Source organism: Cladophialophora carrionii (genome assembly GCF_000365165.1).
Source record: "Cladophialophora carrionii CBS 160.54 unplaced genomic scaffold supercont1.2, whole genome shotgun sequence".
Classification (NCBI taxonomy): Eukaryota; Fungi; Ascomycota; class Eurotiomycetes; order Chaetothyriales; family Herpotrichiellaceae; genus Cladophialophora; species Cladophialophora carrionii.
In genome coordinates, this window is record NW_008481827.1 from 200,306 (window position 1) to 221,571 (window position 21,266).

Genomic DNA, 21,266 nt, shown 5'->3' on the forward strand with positions numbered 1-21,266 from the left:
CTCCCCTCCCGTGCTCTCTATATCGTCGCAGTCTATAGATCATGAGAAATAGTCGTCGCCGTACACAACATTCCAATGCTTGCACGCGTCCGCTCGAAGAACACACTATAGAGCCACCGCCGCAGGTATGTCCGAGGACGTTCGCGGCTCCAATCGTTTGGTTCCCAGTGGCACGTCCAGCTAGAGCCACGCACGAGCGAACGAGGCTGGAACACACGTCGACGGGCAGGGGTCTCCACATCGACACCAGGTGTGTGTGAGTGAGAGAGAGAGTGTGTGTGTGAGCGAATGCCTTGCTTTGTATGCGGCTCGCTGGTGACGAGGCTGCTGCATTTTGCTCCGGCCACAGCAGCGTATTCGCCGGGCGTGTCGTCTCAGTCGTATCTTCAAGGCCAAGCGCGGCGCCAATTCTGCTGTTTATGGTAGCGGTGGTGGTGGCTGTCATGATTGTGCGCGGCCTTGGGCGGATGCAGCGGTTGCCTCTCCTGCTGCTCCTTGTCCTCGGCTCCCGCCGCGCCTACGAGGCGATCGAGTCCTTCTGGTTTCAGAGCCTCGTCCTTTGCGTCCACGTCGTTCTTTTCCTGCTCTATGGTGTCATCTTCCTGCTCTTTTTCGCCTTTTGGGAGTTCGTCTTCCTTCGGATTGTCCTCCTTGTCTTCGTCCTCTGTACCCTCATCTTCCAGGCCTTCGACAGCGAGACCTTCGACGTCTTCAAATTCTCCCAGGAGCTCTGGGTGAAAGATGGCATCTTCCTCTTCTTCTGGGGGATGTTCCAGGATGGGGAGGGCTGGTTCATTGCCAGGGCTACTCTCGCTACCGGCCTCTTTCGCCCGGTTACGTTCAGCCTCTTCTGCTTTGATCTGTTTGAGTCGGAGCATCAATTCCTTGGACAGATCCATCTCTTGGCCTTCATCTCTGGGGTCCGAATCCTCCATCGTGATGCCAGTGTAGTTTGCCGCCGACTCGATGAGACAGCCACGTATATCGTCACCGACCCACGAGGCCAGAATGCTCACGAGGTCGGCATCGGCACCCTTCAGGAGACCATCTCGTTTGAGCAACGTCTTGAACTGCGGTAGGTTGCGGACGAAACCCAGCAGGCCGCGGATGCGAGACACCTGAGTGGTCTCATCGTTGACGCTGAAGGTCACAGTCATCACATCCTGACCACTGCCTGTGTCCCAGCGGACCACGGTATTAGGGGTAAGAATGCGCGATTTCTCACACCGATCATCATCCGGACCCAGCTCCAGGATGGAATCGCCAAAGTCAAGTGACTCGGAAGCAAATGCAAGCTGGAATTGATTGCCAATGTTGATCATGACGGCAAACTCTGGTCGATAGAAGTTCCCGTCACAAAATTTCGCAATGTTCGTTTGGGGAAACGCTGCGTACACTCGGACCCTCGAGTCGATGTCCATGCTTGACGGAATCGGGACCGGGACAAAGTTTGTACCACCACGCACACTGCCGGCTTCGTCGTGGTGCTTGTTGAAGACCTTATCTGGAACGTCCTGCTCGTACACAAATTCGCAGTCGCCACAACGCATATGACACTTCAAGACGCGCAAAGGTCTGAAGCTGTAGACGAAGTGGATATATTCGTTGGGTTTGCGGACGACGCCCGGCACCGGCAGGGGGATCTTGCCAAGCAAGGTTTGCTGCTCTTGTTCGGGTATGAAGAATGGTGCCCAGCTGTTCTCGTTATATGCTCGTTCGGTGTCCTTGATGGTGAGGATCGTCGAGGCCTTGGAGAACGGGCGGAAAAGGTGCATTGCTCGCTTCCAGTCGGACTTCCTACTGACCATGTTGAAGATGATGACTGGCTCCGCATCCTCCACACCCTCCTCCAAGAGGACACGAGGGTCTTCGGGTCCAAACATGCCCCCGTGATCCTCCCACTGTGCTGGTATGTCGAAAACCATGGGAAACGTGAACTGTTTGCCACTCCACGTGATCGTATGATTGGTCAAGTGGTCCCAGTCTTCATTGAAAAGTTGACCCCGGAGGAAACTCATCTTGGGCACCGTTCGAGTTCTGGATGGCGAGAAGACGACCCGGGTCACGGACAAGTACACTTTCTGTTCGGGTAGCCACACGCTCGATCCTGCCAGGCGCGTCCACGTCTTCTCGACAATATCTCTCATGTCCATCTCGGGGTCGTTCATCATCTCATCGGGATAGTCGACGACGGGGTGTTGGTCGAGGGCCACAGCGATTTGATGAATATCATCGTTGAGGTGGAAACTCTGCTGCACGCCGACGGTGGAGTTGTATTTCAGAGTGTCGCATGATCTCTTCCCGGGCAGTCCCGTGTTGACATATCCGGGGATTAACATCGGTTCAAAGGCACCCCATTGTTGGTAGTGTTGGGACCGTGATCGGTCACCCTATCGTTTGTCAACGCGATCAACTGTGGAAGATCCGGGTGGCTACCTACCCTTCTGTGAAGACTGGTGACTGAAGCTTCCGGGAAGAGTGTGTTCTCGAGGAGAAGAACGATGAGAATTGTGCCCAAGGCAAACACACTGAGTCGCTGGATCCTCGCCGGAGCAGGAAATCTGTCGATCATCGGTAGCACACCCATCTCGTAACGTCGTCTTCTGCTCTGGTTGTGGCGGCGGAAGCAGGAAGACGAGCAGTTGGACGACGTTTTTGGTCGCAATGAGGGGGGAAATGCCTAGGACGCCATCGGCCATTTAGGTGATATCGATACGGACTTCATTTCAGCCCACCGGTGATGACGGAGTCCCCTGAAATTCGGAGGCGTCTATAGATCGGTGGGTACACAAGATTCTACGCTTAGCCGGCCACGGACCCAAGGGAAGAATCCGAGTGGAAAGCGGGACGAAGTCAGATGTCGACTGGAAATCTGAAAGGCCGAGGCAGGGGTGGCCGGACAATTAGGTGAAGTACGATCCAATTTAGTGGTCGGCGCTCACCCAGTAGAACGTGACATGAGCAGCGTGTTTAGACTTTGGACAAGTGAACGCCTTCCTTTGTATCGGAAATTGCGTCCTGCAGCTCGCATGTGCATCGCTTCTGGATATGTCGAGACAAGACGCGTCGAGACTCGAAGCGTCAGACTCAGGGATAGGAAAAGTGTGGCGTGCGTGTACGTGCCAGATGCAGTTTAACTTCGGCAGCTAATCGTCCTTATCTTCGAGTTATCGGCGCGCCGGAGGTCTGGGATCATAAGGCCTTTCCTGATGGAGGTCGCTGAGACGTCGCACACAGGTCCTTCGACATGCTCGATCCGGTGCGGCGAAATACAGTAATGTCGGTGCCAGCCTGAAGGGCTGATGTTGATACCACACCGGATGATCATTTCCCACCGAGCAGAGACAATCTCGTTATCCGATATCTTGCTGTCCAGATCGATTCCCGGTTGCGGTAGTTGGCCTCGAATGATCAAGGGCTACCGTGTAGGTCAGAGATTTTCCCAAGGAAGGAAGACGCGGGGCCCCTGAGACTGTGATTCTTCCATGTCTCTGCTCAGCTCTGCCACCGAACGCCGACCGAGACCCTCGACGGCGGGTGAGGCGAGTGAAGACTGGTCGAGTAGCACACAGCCTGTGGCAGCCACGGCATCACCTGAGGAAGGCCGCTGTGGACGACTTCGGGTACCTGCGTTAGTTGACGGTTTCAGCTGAAGTGCAGCCGAAGTCCCGCTGAGATTTTGATCGACCCCCACCCGCGGAAGAAACCCTTGTGCGTTCCCTTGCAGGGGCAATTCATTAATTAAGCATGTGGTAAGTTTCGCGTATCTCGGCGGGCAAGGACCTGAATGTTGCTCGCGTAGAATCGAGACTCCAGCGAGGCGGAGTGTAACGAGAAGGACGCCGGCGTCAAAAAGCAGATCACCTTATGTCGAGAGATATTTGGATAGAGAAGAAACTCCATTGTTGGTGGGCCGGTGAATGAATTGCCTGTCAGCTGAGACCGAGAAGCAAAGAAAATGTCAATTTGGTGCAACGGTAAAGTCAAAGCCACGGGGGCTGGTGGGGTGCCACGGGCGCTCACTTTCTAGGCTCCGGAGCGCCTAACTGCCTAACTACTTAGGTGACAGACGGACCCCCCACGCCTCCCTACCTAACGTCTGGCCCACGGAAGACCCAAGTCCAACGAGGAACAGTCAAGTACCTGAATTTTACCTCCTGAGACCTGAGTTTAGCCGGCGCCTTCAACGGCGTGGCATCCAGTCAGAGGAGCCACAGCCGGCGTCGACTTTCAGCCCAGCTTCATAGTCGCCGTCTTCTCGGGCGCCGTAGAAATGAACTAGTGGAGGAGTACGGAGTACAGAGCACATTTTATCAGACAGCCACGAAGCCAGTTTGGTGGAATGGTACGGAGTAACATCATTGAGTTTTCTTGTCTGCTCGCTGAGACCGACGAGAATAATCACAGCATCGCAACTGCTCGCATCGCGACTCCATGTGGCGGTTGCCGAGAGGTTCAGAAGGACCAGACTCGCCTATCACCTCAAGCGCGGAAACGAGTCCTGGGCAAAAATGCCTGAAACCCGTTATCGTTTGCTTGTTTTTTCTCACACTCTCTCCTGGCGCACAACCTCGACCTGCGCAGCGCTTCCCCCAGCACCGGATTTCTCCTCCAAGACTCGCTCCATCGCCAATTGATCACTAACTTCGGCCTCCCTCTGTCCATACCGTCCGATCTTGTACCAGGGTAACTTGAACAGTGCGTCCATGCCTTCGAGGCTGCGACCGGATGTCTCGGGGATAAAGAACCACGCCCAGACTCCGCCAAGAATGGTGATCGCCGTGAAGAACCAGAACGTCCCCTGTGTGCGTCAGTATGGACGACGGACGATCCAAGGCTGCTGGATGATGTGGGTAAGATTTGGAGGAGGGTGCTTACGTTGGGGGAGAGTCCGCCGTCGGACGTAGGTAGGAGCATGTTAGGGACAGCACGCGAGTTCCCGTATTGATTGACTGTTCGGACACGATATCAGCAAAGTGGTTGAGACGCCCAGCTCACGGAATCGACTCACCGAAGTGGAAGCACATCACCAGGGAGCTACTGATCGCACGGATCCGGAGAGGATAGATCTCCGCGTTCAGCAAGTATTGGATGCTGTTCCAACCCATTCTGAGGTCTGTGTCAGCCAAGGAGCCCGGTATTCTCAGAGAACAAAAGAACCTACGCCCATCCGAAACCGGAGATGTATATCATGACGATGCCGCCTGTCGACGCATGTTTTTGAGACGGTGTGAAGACAGTGTCTTCGTCAATGTTCGGGACCGCCGTCAAGAATGCTGCGATGTAGCACATGGATATGGCTTGCAGGGCGATGCCGATGGACAGGGACCGTTTTCGCCCGATCACGTCGACAAGGAATAGAGCACAGATGATGGACGCGGCGAATTTCACGACGCCGAAAATGGCAGTGGCATAGAGCTTTTCGTTCTGGCCCTTGGTGCCGAGCAAGGCGAACATGTCCGGAGCATACTTATCAGCAGACGTCAGTGTTCGGATGACAACTTAACATGACAGGGACGCTGGTACGTACGATAGTGATGCTCTGAGCGCCCGACCATTGGCCGAGCAGCTGTGTTCCCAGGCCGAGGTAGATGCGATAGAAATTGTTGGGCATGAAGAACATTTCCCGGAAATCTGTGGGTCTGTTAGAGTGTACTCATGTTGACTCGGGTCAGGGGGCTTCGAGTGCCAGGCAAAACCACGGGCAACAACTCCGGAAGCTATCGCCTGAGAAAATGGTGACTTACAGCCAAAGAATCCCTGGCCCATGGTCGCTTCCTCTTCCTCGGCCAACTGATGCTTGATGCCGTTGATCTCAGCGGTGATGTACTCGTCATCGGGAGCGAGTCCCCGGAGTCGAGCGAGATTGGCCACAGCCTGACCGTCGCTGCCCTTCTTGATGAGAAAGCGCGGGGATTCGTTGTTGAACCAGGAAAGAAGGAAGATGATGCCGGCAAACATGAGATGGATCGATGTGGGAACGACCCAGGAGTTGTAGCTGTTCTTGTCGATGTGAAGACTGCTGCCCCAGCTGGCAAAATACGCGAGCATGATCCCAATATACACAGACCCTGAGAAGACGCAAGTACAAAGCCCTCTGACCGCCTTGGGGGAGATCTCAGACAGGTAAATCGGAGCGATGACGGTGGTTTGGCCAATCTATTTCGGTTAGCGATTCCTCTCGTACTTGGTCGACGCTATACTGACTCCAAGGCCTGCAATGAACCTCCCTGCATACACTTGGCCCAGTCTACCATTGTTCGTGAGGAATATGACGATGCCCAAGATCCAGAGGATACAGCTAGGAAAGGTGAGCAGAATGTTTTCGACCGAGGCTGGGGATACAACATACAGTTGACGGGTGGCCCAAAGACGACCGATGCGATCCGCGAGGACGAACGCCAACAGAGCACCGCCAACGCTTCCAATCTGCACCATCGCGGAGACGTTGCCTTTGACATCAGCATAGTCATCGTCGGCGAGTTTGTCGAACCCAAGGAGCTTCTGGAAATGTTCGGTGTTGAAAGTGCCTTGTACACGTATCAGCATTATCGTTATTCCTAACGAGACATTTCTCTTACCGCTTATCAACCCTTCATCCACCCCTCGGGCTGCTCCCATAATCCCAAAGGAGAACACGGCGAACCATAGTCTCCAATTCAGCACTTCTTTAGGTTCATCCGCGAGGGAGCTTCCCATGCGGAAGATGTTCAGAGGCTTGCCTCCACCGCCGCCCATGTTTATAACGCCAAGGAAGGAAGGAAGTCAAGAAAAGGAAGTCCAAAGTGGTACGGAGTATGCAGAACTACTACCTATCCTGACCAGAGAATGCTCTCACGCTCATCTTGCACGCTATTGCTGAGAAACGGAGGTCCCGTCGTGATCTTAAATAACCAAGTTCGGTTACTCGAACACCTCCTGCTTCGCCCGACGGGACAAGCGACGGGCTTGGGTTGCTTCATGAAGCTTGGAGGCCGTCAAGCCCTTGTGTAACGGCCGTGGCAGCGCCTCCTCTTTACCGTCTCTGGCCATTCCGCAGAGAAAGCCAAGCTGCCGGATTCTCAAGCCTGCAGGAAAGACTCGTTGAGTTTGCGGGGATCGGGTGCGACGTGACCGGATCTCTGCATAATAGATGTCTGGGCGTCGAAGAGCTAGGATGGCGGCCAGCCTACCAGCGTGCCAGCAGAGTCGGCCGTCAGCTCGAATGTAACAGCACATCTGTTTAGCTGGCTGACTTGGAGATCGGAAGCCGCAAGGGGTATGTCGATCCTGCTTGGCTGCCAAGATCAACCGGTTGTCATGCGACAGCAGACAGCATACAGTACCTCGTAGCAGAGGTTGTTCATTGTGTAACGATTAGCCAGTGATGATCTCCGTCCCATCGGAAGAATCCTTCCCCCTCGCGTGCAGCAGACACATTGTATGTCGAAGGGCGGACCCGGGGCAAGACGGAGCGGAAACAGTTGTCAAAGGACGGGGACATTGCTTGATGGCGGTAGCGGGAGGAAACCGCAGTCTGTCTTCGAAGCCGCTGATTTGTTGTTTTCAAACGCCGACACGGCAATCCAGACTCGAGAATCAAGACTCGTCCGGCTACTGCAAACGCTCCGCATAATCTCTCCAGTTTTGCCCCCGTCGGGCATCGCATCTCGCGGGCTCAGCACAGGATGCTCTTCCCAACATGAAATCTTCGAAGCCGTGTCCGTCCGAGATGGCGACCGTTTTCTCCGAGGCTCAGGCCGTGACCGACGATGGGAGGAGCTTCACGAAGCTTGGACCGTCGGTGTCGGTGTCGGTGCGCGAGCCGCTCTACCCCGGCCGGGAACCATCATCGAAATCTTTTTGGTCTTGCGTCCCACATTCGAGAATCATGGATGTTCGTAACACTGGCTTGCATATTCGGACCGGGCACACCGAGGACCCTGACTCAATATCGACGGAAGGAGCACATGGCATGATTCGATATACCTAGCATGCGTCGAGCCGGCCAAGTTCTACCAGAAATGACGAGAACAGCACGAAAGGCCTTGATGGGAGGAATACGATGGGTGTCTTCATCCTGAACACGGCCCTCTCTATGAAAGTACTCCGTACACAGGCTCTGCAGGGATCCGAGAGCCAACGTTGGAATTTCGGTGGCTGAATTCCGAGGCCTCCCACGTTCTCGCTGATGTCTTTCACAACTTGCTCTTTCCCTCGACCACCTTGATCAGCGCCCGCCCGTTGCTGAGGACGACCTTTCCATCGGCCTCGGTCACGAATCGGATCTCTTCCCAGCCATTCTTGACGTCGCCCGTCCTCCACATCTTCGTGACAAGCTTCTGGCCGGGCTTCACGGGCGCGGCAAACCGGGCCTGATACTCCTTGATGTTGGCCGGGTCACTGCCACCCAGCTCCTTCAAGAGCGCATGCGCGGCAAAGTTCCAGGTGGACAGGCCGTGCATGATGGGGCCGCCGAAACCCATCTTCTGGCCGGGCTCCGGCGTGGCATGGAGAGGGTTGTAGTCGCCATTCAGTCTGCAAGGGCTAATGTCAGTGCCGGGTCGAGCCTGCGGGGCCGCCGAGCTCCTCACCTGTACAGATGCGCACTTTCGGCCGTCAGCTGCTTTTCGCTGATCTTATCTGGGCTGTTTTCTCGACCCTTGGGCGGGGGGTAGTTGACCGTCGCCGGTCCCTTGGGTCCGCCCCATCCTCCTTGACCGACGAAAAAGCCGGAGCCCACGGCTCGTGTGTAGACCTCGCCCGTCTCTTTATCCACAATGGTCTGCTCAGTCTCAACCACGGTGCCGGGTTTGCCTTTATCATACACGCCGATGACCTTCGACCGCAGCTCGAATTTTCGCCCTTCGGAGGTGGTCGGGAGGGGTTTCAGGAACTGGATCAGGCGCTGACCGTCGACAACACGTCTGGCGTCGAGCTTGGGAATCCCGGGGATCGGATTGCTCTCCTGGGCGGCATAGAAGTCAATGACTTCTTGGGTGGTCTTCTTGAACGCTGTTTTGCCAGTTAATTGGGATCCGTTGAGCCCGGAGCATACTCAGACCACTCACGCAGGATGATTGCATACGTGGGGAACACGGCGAATTTCGGATGAAGTTCCTGCGAAGCCTTGGTCAGAGCCAGCGGCGTCGCTGTCTGCTCCTCACACTCACGTAGATAAAGTGTAGTTCGTCCACCGTGCAGCCGATGCTCACGGCGAACAGGAGCACGTCTCTCTTCAACCAAGACACCTCGGTTCGAGGGTATTCAAAGCCAACTCCCGGACCCGACATGGTTTCTTCAATCGACACTGAGCTTCAACACGCAAATTAGGAGTAGGAGCTCGAGTTGGTGGACAACAGGCGAGAGCAGAAGACGCGGGCTACTGTATGTGCTTTCGGAAGAGAAAGTGTGGGGAGCCGCGAGCCGAGGCATTTCGCGGCGGCAGCGCTGCACGCCGTAAGTAACTAATAGCCGGCGAGGGAGAGTAATCAACACGGTTGTCAGTCCAGGGGCTCGGCGCACAGGCGATTGACGAGTAACATCTTTTTGCTTTTGCATTATGGACTTGTTATCAAGATCAGCATCAACTCGTGGGGTATCTTAGTCAAATAACGAGGAGCTTGACTCTGCTCAAAAGTCATCTCGGTCATTCATCGTGGATGGGAAGGTGCCATTTCCTTCATCAATGCAGAGGTGCAGCAAACAATATCCGACCAATGCAGCTTTTACGTCCTATGAAAGACACAGGGTGAGGGACGACGCGAAGGCACGACCGACATCCCGGATTAGCACCTGGAGATGATTAGTACAAGGTATCCTGTGGAGAGAACGAAGACGTACATTCGGTACTCACACGCGCCCCGTGCAGCGCGCGTCCGATCGTCGGTCTCGAGCTCGTAGTCGATTTTGATGTCAAGATCCCTGCGGTTCTTGCTGTTTGGCTTGTTGGAAAGGAAACCTCGCACCGTCTCTCCTTCTTCCACGGTGAGAACTTCGCGGAGGTAGAAGACCGTCTGTTTCCAGTGCGTGTATTTGGTGTGCGGACCGGTGGAGAATCGGATGGGCTTGTGGCATGCCGTGAAGTCAATGTCAAACCAAGCGATGAGAGCATGGATAAAGTCGTTTCGCTGGACCCGGAGCTGGAACGGCTCCGAAAACGCTAGCTGGGAAGTCGTGACGGTGTTGAGATCAATGGTGAAGACCGGGCATGGATCGGTGACCAGTGCCTTGAGCTCGACCGTGTCGACGAGCGGCTCACTCAATGCGCTTTCCTTCATGGGCGAGTAGTCGAATCCATAGACGTTGTCCCAGACTAAGCAATGTCAGCCAGAGTGCCTGGCATCTCGTCCAGTGTAACTCACATCCAATCTTGTCCTCCTTGTACTCGCCATCTTCGATGCCTGCCATGTATATTGTAGCTTTATCGGGGAAGATCAACCCAGCCGGCCTGAGGTACTTGTCGCGTGCATAGAGAACCGTGTCCAGCATGCTTTCGTACAGCAAGAAATATCCCATCCACTCGGATATAATGATGTCGACTTTTCCGTCATTCAAGTGTTGTGCGGGTAACTCGACCTCTTCCATTTTGCCTTGCAGCAATGTGATCTTCTTGGTGAGGCCGTTGGCTTCCACAATCAGTTTGGCTTTGTTGATGATGCTGGACATGTCCACGCCTATCACATGTTTGGCGCCTGCTCTCGCTGCAAACATGCTGAGAATCCCGGTGCCGCAGCCGACGTCGAGGACCACCTTGTCTTTGAAGATGTGTTGGTTTTGGTAGATGGCATCTCGGTATGACCGGGTGCGGACTTCGTCCTTCTGGAGTCGAGGTCAGAGTGAACACCGGCGCAAGGTTCGGTGGTGTCCTTACCAACATCTCCTCGTGAATTCCGTGGTGGCTCGAGTATCGGTCAGCAGGCCATCTTGACCAACAGAGGAGGCACTCACTCGTAGGAGGTAAAATAGCGGACTTCGGAGTGCTCCATGCCTGCCATTCTCTCTTCGGTCGACATATTGGCCATGTCGGCCACTGACGGCTTTGCGCCGTTCCCGGTTGTCATGTTGATGCAGTCGAGGTGTGCAAAAAGTCGAAGACGAGGCCATACAAGGCTCTCTCTATCCGACAGAAATAAATTCGCATCCCAAGCGCTGTTTGATTGGGTGGAGGAAACACTCAGCCTTGCGGGCCCATTCGCGGCAAGTTCGCCGAGAGCCCCTCCTCGCCGCTCACACCATGAAATCCAAGTACGGTACTCGTTACATTCTGGGCCTTTTCGAAGGCCGATGATCTATGCATCGAAAATTTCAAAATAAAAATAAACAAAAAAGCAAGTTGGAGCTGCGGGGATTTGAACCCCGGCCTTCCTGCAGTTAAGCTTACATGCAAAGCAGGCACTCTACCCCTGAGTTACAACCCCTCTGTGCTGATTTCAAGTCAAAATTTAACAACAAATATATATTTCTATTATTTCAACGATTGCCAAGACTGGAACGCCACGAATGCTTGTACTGTAGCTAAAGGCAATCACGTTTGACAGCCCGAAGCCAGGAACCGGTCTCTTCCAGGCGACAACTCCTGGGCGCTGTAAAATGTTTCTGTACTCTTGGTACGGCATCGATGAGAGGCACATTTATCGTAATACCACAAACCCATTGTAAGGAAGGCCAAAGCACTGTGACAAGGGATGGTCAGTGGCAGCCGGAGACTGGTACGGCTTCAACCCCTAATCTAAGGCTTTCTTCGGTGTAAGGACTTCCTATGGACAAGACCTATCCTGAGCCTCATGCCCCACTCCAAACGGCTCTCCCTCTACTGTGTACGCGTCGTTGTTGTATTGTAGGCGTCAGCCCCGTTGTCGTCTATCAGCAAATGTTGCAATAGCTCAAGGCATCTTCAAGACCCCCCTACCTAAGCTGCATTCCGGGTGTCCTCCCTGTGCTTCATGTCTGCGTCAAAGTTGACATCGTCCAGGACCGCTCCTCCACTCTTGGCAGCTTTCATCCGTAGTTTCTTGATCCTCCTCGTCTGCCGCTCGGTCTCCCGCGTCACCCACCATGTCACACAAGTGATCAAGATGCAGGCACCAAGAACAGCCATGGCGACCGCGAACGAAGTGGTGTAATGAGGCGCGTACTTGGACTGGAAGATCTGCGGTCCTACGGCGCCACCAATCTGTCCGTAGCTGTTCACGAATCCGATCGCGAACGCAGAGCCCGTCGCCCTCGATGTCGTTTGCACGCGCCACGGCCACATCATGGGGTACCAGGACTGCGCAAAAGAGTTCGCAATGACGGTCGCGGCGTAGACTCCGCCGTTGTTGGGAAAGGTATAGAGCACACTGTAGCATGCTAGGATGGTGACGAGGAAACCGAGCGGAAGGATGGGTCGCGGCAGCCATGCACTGTCTGCAAAGTATCCCGACACCGCGATGATGGAGATCGAGAGGCAGGACGTTGGGATATTGAGAAGCTGGCTCTTCGCGATCGAGCTAGAGCACGGTCAGTGGAACGTTGATTCGATTCCGGCAAAGGTACTGACGTGAAACCAAGATTTGCAATGACGGTAGGCTGATAGAAGGTGAGCCCCGTGGTCCCGACTGTCATGGTCGCCCAAACAAGCGTGAACAGCCACATTCTTTTGTCCTTTAGTGCCGCAAGAATTTCGCGGAAGTTGAAGTTGACTTCTTCAGCTCGAGGAGCATTGCCCGGCAAGCGGGCTTCGATGAAGGCCTTTTCTTTCTCGGTGAGCCATTTCGCTTGTTTGGGAACTGTCGAAGTCAGCCATGGTGGCCAACAGCCTCCGCCGTTACTTACAGTCCGGCAGGATGAAAAAGAGTGCAATGCCAAAAGCGATCGTGATGACCCCTTCAACAAGAAACAACCTGGAACGACATTAGCCGGTTGAGCTCCGCGACGAGGTGAGATCGAGCACACCACTGCCATCCAGACAGACCGCTTCGTCCAGATATCGTATCGAAAGCATAGGCCAAGACACCGCTGATGACTTGCGAGAAGTTGCCAAGGGCATAGAAATAGAGCAGACGAATGCTCATCTCGTCCGGGCGATACCAGTACACCATCTGCAACAGCACGCCGGGGAACATCTGCAAACTCGTCAAAGTCTGCCTCGAATCACGGACCAAGCAGAACGGCGACTTACACCTGCTTCGCACATGCCTAGGAAGAAGCGTGCGGTGTAAAGACCACCCTTGCTGGTGACCGCGGCGTGGCAAGCGATAGCAATGCCCCACGAGACCTGCGACGTCTTAGCCTTGCAATGTGATGCAGAAGGACGGCAAAGACTCAGACCACTATGCGGGATTGCCATCTCGAAGGGAGTATCTTCTTGATGAACAGATTGGAGGGCGCCTCAAATACGATATATGGGACCTGTCGCGGTCAGATCTGGGGGAAACAATGTAGAGAGGAGAGACTCACGTAGTAGATGGTCGAGATGAAGTTGTAGTCGTTCGCGCTCATGTGAAGCTGTGTCAGAATGTTCTGGGGAGTCCCCCTGTTCATGATCCTAGCATTGGCGGCCTGTTGCTCGAGCAGTAATCAGCAAGCGATAACACGCCGATTCCAAGATTCGATGCTCCATACGTTTTGATAGTCCATATTCTTGAGCAAGAACATGATACTGCACAATGGCATCAGATGCCAGTCGACCCTTCGCATGAGCTTCTTCTCTTCAGCCTCGCTCAAGAGGCTTCGAGCCTTCATCCGCTCGGCATCGTATCCGACGATCTCACTCTCCAGCGACGTGTCATCTTCGACTGCTTCACCACGACGGACAACGTGGACTGTGGTGTCGTCTGGCCTTTCTATGACGACTGGCAGACTCGAACGTCTCTTGTCTTCCGTGGCACCCTGTTTCTCAGCCATGCTGCCCAGCTAAAGCTTGACCGTGGTGGCGTACCTGTCCCGGACTGCTGGGCTCCCATCTGACCCGTCATGGCCTTTTGTACGGCTTGGAACCATCGGAACGCACCCTATTGCTTACCATTCCTAACTGCAGGGTAGGGACATCTCCGACGTCGCTGCGGAGATGGTGGTTGTACCTGTATATCCCATTGGACGTTGGAGGGAGCGTGTCAATATGATGCCATCGATAATCAGATGTCGCCATCAACGCCAGGTACTGTACCATACCACGAGCGAATAATCCGGTCTGTTTTCCCAGGATTCCTCGGCCGCTTCGGCTACGCGGCCTTTATGCTCGAAAATGGGAAGTCGGGATGCGGCACTCTTCCACTCGGTGAGGGTTTTGGCCGTGGTATGTAGGAGAATGTTTTGAAGAGCAGCAAGAACAGGGTGCGTATATTCCCAGTCCTTTGTCGATCAAACATACCTCGTCATGGCAGGGTTGCTTTGCAGACAATGGATCGCAGATGATGGAGCACGGTTTGTTCATAGACGACCAATGGATTCCTTGTGCATCTGGCTACGCTCATCCTTTGCACATACTGCCACTGCTGGATCCACTGACGAGATCCCGTGTCATACAGCCGTAGCTCTGGCCGTTTGTCGAGGGACATGGTGTGGAGTGAAAGACAGAGTTGACGTTCGCCACAGCCGCTGACCACAACATGGCACAGCTGATGGAGAGCGACACTTGGCGGTCGAGATGCCGATGACAGTCGCCGAGTCTTGCATAAGGTAGAGCTCGCAATAACACCTGAAACCCAGGCTTCCCCCTGTCCGTCTCTGACACTTTCCTTCTGTTCAACAATCTGAACGGAATAACAGTCGAAAGTCGAGGCGTATCTCTACTGGGGGGGATCCAACATTATATCTACGATACCGCCATGGGATGCTGAATCGCTTCAGTCTCGTGTCCTTCCATTCTACACCTATAACCCTGTTCATTTCCTCCCGAACCCACGCAGCTGTCAAACCAACCTCCTCTTATCCAGTACTCGAACGGTTGGCCCGGTTTCCAGACGCAAGACTGCAAATAACAACATATAAAGACAAACACGCCTGCTGAAGCGCTCAGAAACTAACAATGAAAACTGTGACAGCTGACGGTACCCGGCCATTATGCTGTCCCTATCGGCGTCCACACCTTCCCCCTACTCCTCCAGAGCTTTGCTTGCACTACGTATTCGATCGTCGCTCAGAGCGGCCAGCCAGAGACATCGCTCAATAATCCCGGGGACGGGTTCGAAATTGTACCTGGAGCTGGCATCGATAAGTCGCAGTAGCCCCTTGACAATCACAGCGGTACTTCGATAACGCTCGAAGTTGACCAGAGACTCGTTATTACGACCGCCGGGGAGGTGACTGGGCTTCTGTGCATTATATGTCAAGTCCCGAATATACAGTCCTGTGAAGGGGTTAGCAGACGCGCATACGAGCCGTGCTCAAGTCGCTTACCCAGAAAAGGAACGCAGCCGTCATTGAGGTCGGCCGACTCCATTTCCGTTCGCAGGTCGTGAAAATTGCGCAAAGGCTGTGCAAGGGTCTCCATGTGCTTGAGTAGAGACTTGTCTGGGCTCGATACTAAGGCCCACGTCTTTGACAGACGAGTGCAATCGGTAGACGTGAGGGAAAGTGTGAGCTGCAACATCGTCGCATAGTTGTGCAACCTGCGCGCATGTGCTGCCACGTGGATATACTTGGTGATAACCCGAGCCCGCTCGTGGATGTCGTGGGTCAGGACAATCTCCGACAGTGCCCATTTCACGACCAGGTTGAACCGCGTGCTGACCAGGTCGATCCCCCGGATATTACCATTTGACAGACACTCGACCCAGTCTACAACCTCGGCATTCTTGCTATCCCAACGCATCTCCACCAGATCGGACCACTCGACTTCACATAATGCGGATTTTTCGACCAGTGTCATCTGTTGGGCAAGAATTTGCGAGTCACAGGCGAGGATAAAGGGCATGTGCGCCGGACCAGCGGGCAGACGTGCCAAGGTCTGAGTGGATAGAGAGTCCTGCTGCTTAGATGGCTGTCGTGTGTTTGTCGCCTTGGTGTTTTCTGGTTTCTCGCCCCGCGGTATTGGATCCGAGGCCTGTTCTGGTGGCGTGGGTATTCTTAGATCCACGACCGACGCATAGGTCAAAGGATGCGCCGGTATCTCGAGGCCGGAGATAGCAGTCCCCGGCGCTGCAAGCATGGGCGAGATCGAGCGGTCGACCACCTCTGAATAGTTTATGATGTCGACAGAAATCTCCGACGACAAATCCGACAGATTCTCGTCCTCGTCAAGAAGGAACGAGTGCGCGCTCTCGTTGGCCGTGCCCGGGCGAGGAATGCTGTTTCTGTGCTTGTTACCACTCGGTGGAGGTCCTTTCGGCAGGTGAAACAACTGCGGCGGGTCCTGTGGGAAATATCCCGGAGCCACGAGTGGTAAATCTGTGGGGGGTTTTGGATGTGGTATCACAGGAGAACTCTCCTGGCCTTCATCGCGTTGCAAGAGCGGCAGAGAACCATACGACTCTTCGGAGTCTGCAACAGACTCGGTCGGTAGCCCATAGATCGAAGACCTCCGCGAGGCTGCTGGCCTGGCTTCGGCCACCACTGGTTCCGGAGTAAGAGGCTCGTCGTTCGACTCTTCAGAGGCGATTTCGTCTACCGTCGTACGGACATGTACAGACGTACCAGCGACTGGGGCTTCAACATTGACTGCATGCTCTTGAAGTCGAGACTGAGAGATACGGCTAAGCTCGGGCAACGATCGACGCCTCGAATTGCCGTCCAAGGGATGCTGCTCCATCGGAGGTGACCTCTTTTCATAACGACCCTCAAGTTTCAAAAGAGTAGCCTCGAGCCCACCATCTTCATCGTCGGGAATATCAGAGAAACCGGCGACCGCCGCCTCGAACGATGGGCGAAGGTGCTGAGAAGAGTGAGTGTTGATTAAGGAAATAGGCTTGGGCGCTGGGGGAACCTCAACCGGGGGACCCCCCACTGGAGGAGCCTGCTTGGCAGTCTCGGTCTTCATGATAAGCAAGGATTCATGGGGGGAATCGGATACTGCGCTGGCCGTATCGAGGGAAGTGTGATGAAAACCATGATCCAGCTCTTGCACGTTTTCAACGCCACGCAAGTCTCCTCCTGGTCTCCGCCTAAGTGTCTGGGTTGGCAATTTCAGCTCGGACTCAGATTCCTCTCCCTCTGTGTCTTGGTCTTCTGTGCTCTTCAGAACGGTTGTGGGTTCAGGCTCGGCTCCAGGTGTATTGGCGTGTCTGAGCTCTTCCTTCACGGTTCTGGAACTGGCTGTGGTAGGAGAATGCGTTCTTTCCACCCTAGGAGAGATAGAACCATTGTCTTCCGACGTCCTGGCGGGAACAGCTAAATCTACCATCACCTGCTCCAGTGTATCATGGCTGCCCTGTGTGGGCGGCGTCTCTGCATATTGCGGAAGAACATTTGAGCTTCTTTGTGTTGCGACTGCGTCAAAACTCTCTTTGCGGTCGTCCAGAGCAGTTCCAGGAGGACCAACAAGCACGGGCGCCGGAATAACTTCAAGCTCCTTATTTGCCATGGCGAGCGCACCAGACATCGACGGCAGATCGAGACGCGTGTCATCCACAATCAAAATGGAACCGCTTTGACGAGTAGCATGACTAGCCGCTCGCTGCGGCCTAAGACTTTCCTGGCTCGACGTAGCTGGTCGTAGACCAGGATTCGTGGCGAAAAGTGGTCCGTAGGTTATCCGATGCTTGGAAGGAAACTTTGTCTCGTAATTCTGGCAGACTGCTGCCGAGAGAAGGTCAATACGGACTTCGCCTTTTCTCGGCATGCCTGCTGTTGTCTTGTTCCGGAGTTCATCGTGGGACTTGGAGATGTTGAGCGGCAGCTGTGATGTTTGATCTCGAATGGGGACTTCTTGGGCGGATTGTGAGACCGTGAGAAGCGTCACATCAAGCTGGCCATGCTTGTTTCCAAGCACCTTCCGTAATGACCCAAAAATGTTTCTCGCAGGAGGTTGTGCAGCTGACTGTGTACCACCCGGCTCTCTTCTGGAGCCGACTCGTAACGTGTCACTCCTGTCGAGCGACTGGGTCGAGTGGGAGGAAGCGATCTGTACGAACGGGGCGCTTGGGCTGTACAGCAGCCCCCGAATGATACTGCCTTCATCTATCGTGGGCACTGGCGGGTCAGCTTGGGCTTTGCGTGGAGTCGGTTCTCGGTTACTATCGATTGAACTTGCTCCTTTTCTATGGCCAAGCGACTTCGGTGCCGCTGTCGGTTGGGTGATGACTTGCAGATTCGCTGGAGCGTTTTTTCGCCGCAACTGGACGGAAACTGGATGGCGAGCTCTCGACCGCGCAGCTTCGTCATCGGTGCCAGGCCGGAGAATGTTCCTCGGGACGAAGCAGGAACTCGCTTGAAGGCTGCCGTCACTCAAGAGGCCCGAATTGTTAGACTCCTGGCGTTCGTGGCTGGGTCTGAGGACAGCGTCTGGATCGAACCAACTGTGAGTCGGCCCTCTTAGCACGGGAGTTTGAGGGGACTCGGGTCTTATGTGGGGAGGCTGTATAGTAGTTTGCAACTTCGGCGTACTGTCATCGTCCGCGTCTCCTCCAGGATGAATCTCTTCGTCCTGGTCGCCGTCCAAGTCGAAGTCCTCGGGATCCCAGCACAACGAACAACGTCCATTCCAGCATCGTTTCAAGTCGCGCAACAGCTTGAGATCACTAAACCCATGCTTCGGACTCGCCTTGACGTCGAGGTACAATCTGTTGACCTCTCTACAGAAGCGTGTCCTCAGGCGGCGATCGAGAAAGAAGTCGTCCATGAAGTAGTTGAGGATCCAATGTCGAAGAGCAGCGAAGGTGCGGACTCGGATGATCCGTCCATCGTCTTCCAGTCGACCAATAGCCCACCTCAGTCGCGCAAGCAGCAGATCGAGCACCTGATAGGTGGACATGTATGACCTGAATGTGAGGAAGAAGTCTGACACAAGGTCGTAGTCCATGAATGAATCGGACGAAATCTGAGCGATGATGCGGGCGGGGGTAGCTGCTGTGATCTCTCTCACGTTCTGGCAATACCGGACGACGGAGGGATCGTCGTAGATCTGGGTCAGGTCGTCAAATACTTCCGGTTGGACCATACTGGGCAAACTGGCAGTCGGTGCAGACGTGCCCTGGGACAGAAATGGCATCGGTGGTCGGAGGGAGGCAGCATCCATGGCGCCCGTCTCCTTTGGTTCGAGACCAGCGAATGCTTTGAGGCTGGCAGGCGGAGGCCCGCCAAAGTAACCTTCTGCCTGCATGATCGCTGTAGTAGGCGTAACATCGGATGGCGTGGCAGAGGCCGGTGTGTAGGAAGAACCCCGCAGCATGGGCGTTCCATTGGAACTCAGACGGAAAGTACCGATGCGGTAATGTGGAATAGGAACTTCCAGAGTTGGATGCAGCTCTGGCGCGGGCTCCCTTGTGGAATCTTGCGATGTGCTCGGTCTCGCTGTTTCTGGGCGATGTATGACGATTCTTACGGTCCGGGCCTGTGGCCCAAGCAGCGACTGCCGGTGCTCTTCGACGGTGGAGAACGACTGCGACCGACCATGGTTGAGAACGACGGCGGGTCTTCGCGAAGGCCTAGCTGATCGCTTCGAGGCGGTTCGTCGAGATTGGGAAGATGACTCTGACCTGCTGGTAGACGCCCTTTCTTTCGGTAGAGCAGGGGTTTCGCCAGTGCTAAGCAGGGCTGGTGCAGTCGATGGCAATTGTGCTGGCGAGGCAACGGAGGTAGGGCTCGGGTTAGCTTTCTGGTGCATTGAAGGAGTCAGATAGAGGACACCTCCGGTCCCGACATTGCCGACAATGAAGTTGCGTCCATGGACGTTGTCGGACACCGGCTCCAGACTCTGTTTTGCCTTCCTGCTCGAGGACTTTGTAGAGCGCTGTCTCAAGACCTCCGTACTATCCTTCACGCGCCGTAGCGAAGTCGGTCCCCTCTTATCCGAGACGCTCGGGGCAGAATTGTTCCTCACATGCTTGCGCGACACCTCAGTATCGGGCGTTTTTGTGCTTTTTCTTGGGCTAGAGCCATGTTGCGAGGCGGAAGGGGCGGTTGTTGTCCGAGTGGTCCCGGTGATCTGACTGGCAATGGCCGGGTCAAGAGAGATCAGGGAAACGCGACTGCTGAGGGAAGATTCCGACGCGACCATAGCAGCAGCCATAGCATCAGCGGGGATGTCGACGTTTGCGATCGAGAATCATGGTCATGTGCTGCTGGACCGAAGGAAAATGGTAGGTTCGCTGCTAGCAGAGGATCTCTTCATGGCATCACCCGCGATCGAGGGAAGTCGGCTGGGGGTAGTGTGACGGGAAATGGCGGTGCTCCGCGAGCAGTATCGAGTCGACTACCTGCGAGTTGACTGGGTTGCGACGCGACAGATGCTGGGTCGTGTTGATACTTTCGGAAGCTTCTGTGTCTATCAGTTGCCAGATTTCGGTATGCGACGAAGGATCAAAAAGGTTTTCGCGACGAGCAAACGACGATGGGGATGTCTAGAGAGTGTGGAAGGGCAAAAGGGAGCGGAATGGTGGTATCGGGATCGAAAAGCAGGTGGACTTGGGACCTTTGGTGTGGGTGATGAGAGAGCACCGAAAGGAAAGCAATCGAGGGCGGCGACGTGGTTGGTGCCTTCCAGGCGACCGTCACCACCTTTTCACCTGTATCAAGCTTAGAACGCCTCTAGGCCGGCTTATTGTGCGGAAGGTTCAGCTGCCACGCGAGAGGGAGGATCATCTCCAAGCAGCCAACGGACAGCCATGATAGGCGCGGAAGATGCGAATTCATCCATTCCGTCGGGACCTGCAGCTAAGGGCCCAGTGCGAAGTTTGTGCAGGACTTACGAGCACTCTGCCGCGCTTACCGAGTCTCAGAAGAAATTGCCTGCGGTGCCGAGTGCGAAAGGTGACGACGTGATGCGAGGCTGGAGGGGATCGGCCTCAAAGCGAAATCAAGGTGATCAGCACAGAGTAGTCGTTAATTACAAGCACAGCACGAAGAATCAGGGCTGCTGCCATCAGGCCGTTATCGTTGCATCTTCCTACTGTACTCCTCGTCTGGATTGTTCTGAACCTCGCAACTCCGACTCCGGGTATGAACCTACCGCAGGAACCTTCAGAGTTTGGCATGTTTTTGCCCCGCGGCCCGCCTGCGCCGGACGTCCTTTTTCCAATCGGGGCCACCGCGCCGTCCTGCAGCTCTCTTTGGGTTTGCCCACTCTCGGCCAATGACGCAGTCCAAGCAGGCCCTTGCAAGAGGTCTGGCAGCTGTCACTAGGTCGGGGATGGATTCCTTCGCTTCTT

At 54.8% G+C, this 21,266-nt stretch overlaps 6 protein-coding genes and 1 non-coding gene across 7 annotated transcripts; all 7 read right to left on the bottom strand.

The window, feature by feature from the left end:
* Positions 1 to 386: 386 nt before the first annotated feature.
* G647_02137 (uncharacterized protein) lies at positions 387 to 2,587 on the bottom strand (the record flags this gene model as incomplete). The annotated part of the gene is made up of 2 exons (XM_008726488.1): positions 387 to 2,390; positions 2,441 to 2,587. The coding sequence occupies 2 exons, from the start codon at positions 2,585 to 2,587 to the stop codon at positions 387 to 389; spliced, it is 2,151 nt and encodes a 716-aa protein (XP_008724710.1).
* Positions 2,588 to 4,546: 1,959 nt separating this feature from the next.
* On the bottom strand, positions 4,547 to 6,738 carry G647_02138 (uncharacterized protein; the record flags this gene model as incomplete). Its single annotated transcript, XM_008726489.1, has 9 exons — positions 4,547 to 4,801; positions 4,879 to 4,952; positions 5,012 to 5,109; positions 5,165 to 5,469; positions 5,531 to 5,634; positions 5,748 to 6,159; positions 6,208 to 6,301; positions 6,353 to 6,530; positions 6,582 to 6,738. 9 exons carry the CDS (start codon positions 6,736 to 6,738, stop codon positions 4,547 to 4,549), a joined length of 1,677 nt encoding a protein of 558 aa, XP_008724711.1.
* Positions 6,739 to 8,177: 1,439 nt separating this feature from the next.
* On the bottom strand, positions 8,178 to 9,272 carry G647_02139 (uncharacterized protein; the record flags this gene model as incomplete). The annotated part of the gene is made up of 4 exons (XM_008726490.1): positions 8,178 to 8,517; positions 8,574 to 8,994; positions 9,051 to 9,099; positions 9,153 to 9,272. The coding sequence occupies 4 exons, from the start codon at positions 9,270 to 9,272 to the stop codon at positions 8,178 to 8,180; spliced, it is 930 nt and encodes a 309-aa protein (XP_008724712.1).
* A 495-nt stretch (positions 9,273 to 9,767) lies between these two features.
* Positions 9,768 to 11,042, bottom strand: G647_02140 (uncharacterized protein; the record flags this gene model as incomplete). The annotated part of the gene is made up of 4 exons (XM_008726491.1): positions 9,768 to 10,294; positions 10,344 to 10,800; positions 10,853 to 10,880; positions 10,930 to 11,042. The coding sequence occupies 4 exons, from the start codon at positions 11,040 to 11,042 to the stop codon at positions 9,768 to 9,770; spliced, it is 1,125 nt and encodes a 374-aa protein (XP_008724713.1).
* Positions 11,043 to 11,315: 273 nt separating this feature from the next.
* G647_02141 lies at positions 11,316 to 11,399 on the bottom strand. Its single transcript has one exon. It is a non-coding gene; the product is annotated as a tRNA-Ala (tRNA).
* Positions 11,400 to 11,890: 491 nt separating this feature from the next.
* On the bottom strand, positions 11,891 to 13,866 carry G647_02142 (uncharacterized protein; the record flags this gene model as incomplete). The annotated part of the gene is made up of 8 exons (XM_008726492.1): positions 11,891 to 12,470; positions 12,521 to 12,749; positions 12,796 to 12,863; positions 12,916 to 13,085; positions 13,142 to 13,237; positions 13,291 to 13,371; positions 13,420 to 13,521; positions 13,585 to 13,866. 8 exons carry the CDS (start codon positions 13,864 to 13,866, stop codon positions 11,891 to 11,893), a joined length of 1,608 nt encoding a protein of 535 aa, XP_008724714.1.
* A 1,190-nt stretch (positions 13,867 to 15,056) lies between these two features.
* G647_02143 (uncharacterized protein) lies at positions 15,057 to 20,128 on the bottom strand (the record flags this gene model as incomplete). The annotated part of the gene is made up of 2 exons (XM_008726493.1): positions 15,057 to 15,310; positions 15,361 to 20,128. 2 exons carry the CDS (start codon positions 20,126 to 20,128, stop codon positions 15,057 to 15,059), a joined length of 5,022 nt encoding a protein of 1,673 aa, XP_008724715.1.
* Positions 20,129 to 21,266: the final 1,138 nt, after the last annotated feature.